The 5,641-nt window shown below is 37.0% G+C and overlaps 2 protein-coding genes across 2 annotated transcripts in view; one reads left to right on the top strand and one right to left on the bottom strand.

Moving 5' to 3' along the window:
- Window positions 1,784-2,322, top strand: LOC109128869 (uncharacterized protein At1g43920, Chloroplastic-like). Its single transcript, XM_019236005.1, has 2 exons — window positions 1,784-1,957; window positions 2,035-2,322. The coding sequence occupies exons 1-2, from the start codon at window positions 1,784-1,786 to the stop codon at window positions 2,320-2,322; spliced, it is 462 nt and encodes a 153-aa protein (XP_019091550.1).
- Window positions 3,082-5,641, bottom strand: part of LOC104743466 — a 3,015-nt gene continuing 455 nt past the window's right edge. Inside the window, exons 2-3 of the mRNA XM_010464545.1 lie at window positions 4,055-4,931; window positions 3,082-3,966 (exon numbers count right to left, since the gene is read on the bottom strand). Coding sequence (XP_010462847.1) covers window positions 3,082-3,966; window positions 4,055-4,931 — 1,762 coding nt within the window. The remainder of the gene's footprint in view (window positions 3,967-4,054; window positions 4,932-5,641) is intronic.

Here is a 5,641-nt window from a genome sequence, read left to right on the forward strand (position 1 = left end):
AAAAAAAAAAAAAAAAAAAGAAGTGGGTAGCTAGCGATCTTTATTTATAACCGGACAATATCGTTTGTACCCTATTTAATAAAACAACACATATTTTAGAAGGTGCAACAGAAATACTTAAGAATCAACAAGAGTTATTTAGGCAAACTTCGAGAAGAGAGTTATGAGAAAATGCCACGTAATCTTGTAAAAGAATATTAAAACCAGTTTGATAAAATGAAATACTATGTTATAAGTTATAACCATGAAATGTTTAACTGCCGAGTGCCGACAAACAAAACATGAGGAGATGAGAACAAGATTTTGTATTTGACTAGAGTATCTCTAACCCCGATGTCTTTTAAGATTTGTTTAATTACTTTTTAAAGTCTCTAACTAACAAACGATCAACGTTTGATGCCCGTAGTCTCCACCGCTCCACGGAACGTCCAAATTAACTAATGATATCAATTTGATTAATATTTCAGTATAATAATAAATAAATACGAAGTAATTTCTAAAACCTAATCGACTTTTTAATCTATTTTTTTTTTTGTAATATGCGTGCCAAACTTTTTCATACAATTTGGGATAATATAAGATGTAATTAAATCTCAAGTATAAATCTGAATACGATGATATTTAAAAAGAAAAAAAAAAAGAAAAAAAATCACATATCCAACATACAGTATGAATTATCAAACCTAGTGCGAATCTTTATAGAAATGTATCAACCAAAGGTATGAAATTTTCTAATACCCTTATAAAAAATAAAAGAAAAAAGTCTGTAATCCACCCATTTAAAAAAAAGGTTAGGAAACAATTGGTGATGTTACAACAAAACAGGTTCACTTTTAAGGGTAAAGGACATGACACCATGTACTGTAGATTTCATGATGCGGTAACACCGATTTCCTTGAAAACGAGATATCCAATCAAATAAAAGGCTCTCTCTTTATTTCTATTTAAATTTTAATTCTTTTCTCATAGAAGAAAAAAAAAAAAAGTCTATACGCTTAAAGATAATGAAAAATTCCGCGTTTTTATTTTCGTTAATTGAATGAGTAAATGTTTTGAATGGAAATGAGTAATCTTCCCTTCTTTTTTTTTACACATTCATTTCCTTTCTAAACTGGCTTAAACCTCATTTTCAACCTTTTTTTTTTAACTTCACAATTAGTAAGGAAAAAAAAAATGAGAACTGGTAATATGAACTTAATAAGTGTTTACAAAACAAACATTGGTAATATGAACTTAATAAGTGTTTACAAAACAAACAATGATATACTTAACTCTAACACAAGGGACCAAAACAATCAAACAATTAATTGTAAACTATGTAGGATGAGAAAGAGAAAAACAAGAAAATCCATATATATAAATGCTAGAACTTATAAAAAGATATTGCAAATCCTGTCATGTGGTCCGAGACATCTATGGATTCAGAATAGATTTGTGATTGGGAAAACTGCTAAAAAAATATCCAACTTTCAAATTTGGGACAAATAAATCCTGAACTTTCAAAATGTCATTTTAATCACCAAATTTAGGCTGATTTTTACAAAAAATAACAAACTTTATTTGACCATGTCGATTTAGGCATCACGTTAACTCTCTGTTAATTCTCGACGACGGAGTTAATTGCCCGTTAGTTCCTACGTTTAGAGAAAACGACATCGCTTGATTATTTGTAATACGACGTCGTTTTACAAATTGAAGAAACAAAACCCCCCAAATCGATTTCTAGGTTTACAATCCCCAAATCGATTTCAAAAAACAGTTTGTGAAATCTCTCTCTGTTCCGATGAGCTCGAGCTCTATCACATCATGCGGCGTTGGTGAGCGTGGTGTACCTTCGAAGTGCATTTGTGGCTTAGGGGTCACGACTTTTACATCTAAAACGCAAGAAAACCCGGGACGCCCTTTCTTTCGTTGTGCAAGCAAGCGGGATGTCAACTCATGGACAAGCAAAAAAGACGTAAGTGTTTTGAATCCTCTTGCGTAGGTAATAAAATCAGTAGAAGCTAACTATGTGTCATTTTTTTTGGACATTAGAGTCATTTGTTTAAGTGGGTTGAAGATGCCGTGTTTGAAGAAGTAGAAGATGCTTTACCAAGACTAGCCATTATTGCAGAGGAGATAAGCAAAACCAAAGCAGAGGTCAATGAGTTAAACGTTGTGATGAAAGAATTGAAGGAAGAAGCAAATTTCAGCAAAAAGGAACTCCAAAAGTGTAAATTGTGCTTGAAAGTCTGTTTTGTGTGGTTTTGTGTTATCACCATTGTGTTGGGTTATGTATTGTTTAGGGAAGGTGATAAGAAGAAACTGATGTTAGGTTATTGAAGAATGTAAACCTTATGTTTTGTGTTGTAAACCTTTGTCTGAATGCCTATTTTGAAACATGTCTTATGATATAAATCATGGAATACGAAGACAAAAACAAACAACACACATGTTTTGGACAAAAAAAACCGAGAAACATTCCAAATCCGAGCAACATTCAAACTGGTTCTAAGATAAGTGAACAATCCAAAAACAAACAAACTAGTTCTGTGAACTTCCTCCCTGTGAACAGTGAAACCATGGTTCCCAGCCTCCTCTCTGTGAACTTCCTCCTTGTGATCCTCCTATATGAGAACTTCCTCTTTGTCCTCCTCCAAGATGGGATCTTCCTCTTTGTGCTCCTCCTAGATGTGATCGTCCTCTTTGTGATCCTCCTAGATGAGACCGTCCTCTTTGAGATGTTTGGGAAGCTCCCTGAGATGGTTGAGAAGCTCTCTGAGATGGTTGAGAAGCTCTCTGAGGTGGTTGAGAAGCTCCTTGAGGCGGTTGAGAAGCCCCTTGAGGCGGTTGAGAAGCTCCCTGAGATGTTTCTCCTTGCAATGGTTGAGAAGCTCCCTGAGATGTTTCTCCTTGCAATGGTTGTCCTTGTCCAAACTATATAACCCTCGGCTCCTGATTTCAATCAAAATATCAGGTTTCATCCAATCAAAATAATTTGAAAGACTCAATGGATAATCTTACCTGAACTTTTCTTGGTCAACCCCTTCTTCTTCTTGGTGGAGTTGCAACTCTCTGATTCGTACATGCTTGTTTGTTGTGTCATTCTTGCTTCCAATTAGAACATGTCATGACTCGATTCATGCGTGATAACTTGGTAGCAGACTCAAACTGTGATTTCCTCCTAGCATGATTACTTGGCCGCCCAGGATTGCCCCTTCGCCATGGAGGTGGCAACACTCCTAGGCTATTCACTCTTGGCCACAAACGCTTGCCTTGAACAGGCGCAATACCATCAGCATAAGTTAACTGCCACATTCTAGTTATGTACCACTCAACAACATAGTCTTCCACCTTCTCTTTCTTTCCTATGATGACAGATACTGCATGAACACATGGTATACCAGTCATCTGCCATTTCTTGCAGCCACATGTCCGATCACTTATATCAACACAGACTTTGACATCACCACATCGTATCTCATGTTTATTATGCCTTGCCATCCACCTTTCACAGAACTGCGATCCAGCAATCATCTTCTTAATCTCAACATGATCTCTCTTTGTGAATCTAGTCTTCAACCTACCAGCAATGACATACCTCTTCTCATTACGCACCATACATTGTCTTCTAATATCTTCTAACATGTCTAGCAAAGGTTTCCGTCTGGCCTGGCGGATGGTTCTATTGAAAGAATCGGAGAGGTTGTTTAAGTTGTCATTGCAGCAGCTTCCAATCCTGAAAAATGCTCTAGACCCTGTTCTCGGATTAGTTTTCAGTAGCGAATCATAAGCACTTGGATTGTAACTCCTCAATGCTTCCACATGACCACCAAATTCCCCTACTGTGTAACTTCTAGCAATTTTCCAGAATAGTCGTTGTAGCTCCATGTCATGACTATTTCTCTTCCAATTGTCCATGATGTGCCTAGCACATTGCCTATACTCAGCTTGTGGAATGATTTCGTGAATTGCTTTAACTAATCCCTGAAAATGTGAAAAATGTAAACAACTAGATGATTTGAGACAAGAACCATGATAATGTTTGAAACATACAAATAAACCTTTAACTAACCGATTGTTTGTCTGATATGATTGCTATGTTTTTGCCATCTTGAAGATCCAGCTTTGTAGAGAGCTGCCTAAGAAACCAGTCCCAATTATCATCATTCTCAATCTCAACTACAGCCCACGCAATAGGAACTATTTTATTATCACCATCTCTCCCAACAGCAACTAAAAGCTGACCCTTTACATCCCATTTCAGAAAGGTACCATCTATACCTATGATAGGCATACATGTATTCTTCCAAGAATCTCTCTGTGAATTAAAGCAAATAAATAGTCGATAAAACCTTTGTAAGCTGCCAATGGCTGGACCAAGAATAGTCTCGATCTCAAATGTTGTCCCTGGATTGGATCGAAAGATCTCAGCTTGATAATCCCATATACGTGCAAAGTGTTCTTCATGAGTGACTTTTCTTTCTTTCATAATTCTTTTCTTCACTTTTGAACATTGATCTCCAGTGACTTCAAAGTTGTACTCTCTCTTGATCTCTGCAACCATATGTTGTTTACTAATTTTAGGATCTTTTCTCAGTCTTTCTCTATACAACCAAGCAATTGTCGTAGTCTTCAACATCTTGGAGAATCTGGACCTCACACATGCATGCTCATCATCGTAGATCTTTACTTGCATCTTATGCTTCTTCTTATCATAAGAAGCATAACATTTCCATGGACACTTTACATCAGTCGCAGAACACTTAGCACCTATCTTCAAACTCTGAGATCTATAAAGCTTAACATCATATCTAGTCTTGAGAGAGTACCTTAACACACCTATCTTGAACTCTTTTGGGCCAGTGAATGTTTTTCCCAAGCTCAATATCTCTTCGGGATCTTCAACTTGGGGAGCATCACCTTCGTCGTCAAATTCTTCATCATCGTCACTGTGTTAAAGAGGATCAGGAATCCTCTCTTCATCCCATATATCATCTCCACTATCTGCATCACTCTCGTCTCCCTTGTCATCCCTCGCACCTGGTCCAAACTCGGCTTCAAAATTTTCACAATTTTCCTCCTCTACNTTGAAGAAACAAAACCCCCCAAATCGATTTCTAGGTTTACAATCCCCAAATCGATTTCAAAAAACAGTTTGTGAAATCTCTCTCTGTTCCGATGAGCTCGAGCTCTATCACATCATGCGGCGTTGGTGAGCGTGGTGTACCTTCGAAGTGCATTTGTGGCTTAGGGGTCACGACTTTTACATCTAAAACGCAAGAAAACCCGGGACGCCCTTTCTTTCGTTGTGCAAGCAAGCGGGATGTCAACTCATGGACAAGCAAAAAAGACGTAAGTGTTTTGAATCCTCTTGCGTAGGTAATAAAATCAGTAGAAGCTAACTATGTGTCATTTTTTTTGGACATTAGAGTCATTTGTTTAAGTGGGTTGAAGATGCCGTGTTTGAAGAAGTAGAAGATGCTTTACCAAGACTAGCCATTATTGCAGAGGAGATAAGCAAAACCAAAGCAGAGGTCAATGAGTTAAACGTTGTGATGAAAGAATTGAAGGAAGAAGCAAATTTCAGCAAAAAGGAACTCCAAAAGTGTAAATTGTGCTTGAAAGTCTGTTTTGTGTGGTTTTGTGTTATCACCATTGT

The sequence above is a fragment of the Camelina sativa genome, chromosome 14 (genome assembly GCF_000633955.1).
Source record: "Camelina sativa cultivar DH55 chromosome 14, Cs, whole genome shotgun sequence".
In the NCBI taxonomy this organism is placed as follows: Eukaryota; Viridiplantae; Streptophyta; class Magnoliopsida; order Brassicales; family Brassicaceae; genus Camelina; species Camelina sativa.

Excerpts from the sequence above, each read along its gene's own strand:
- LOC109128869 (XM_019236005.1), top strand. The coding sequence starts at position 1,784 with ATGAGCTCGAGCTCTATCACATCATGCGGCGTTGGTGAGCGTGGTGTA. Across the intron at positions 1,958-2,034 it reads CATGGACAAGCAAAAAAGAC|AGTCATTTGTTTAAGTGGGT; the intron begins GTAAGTGTTTTG and ends TTTGGACATTAG.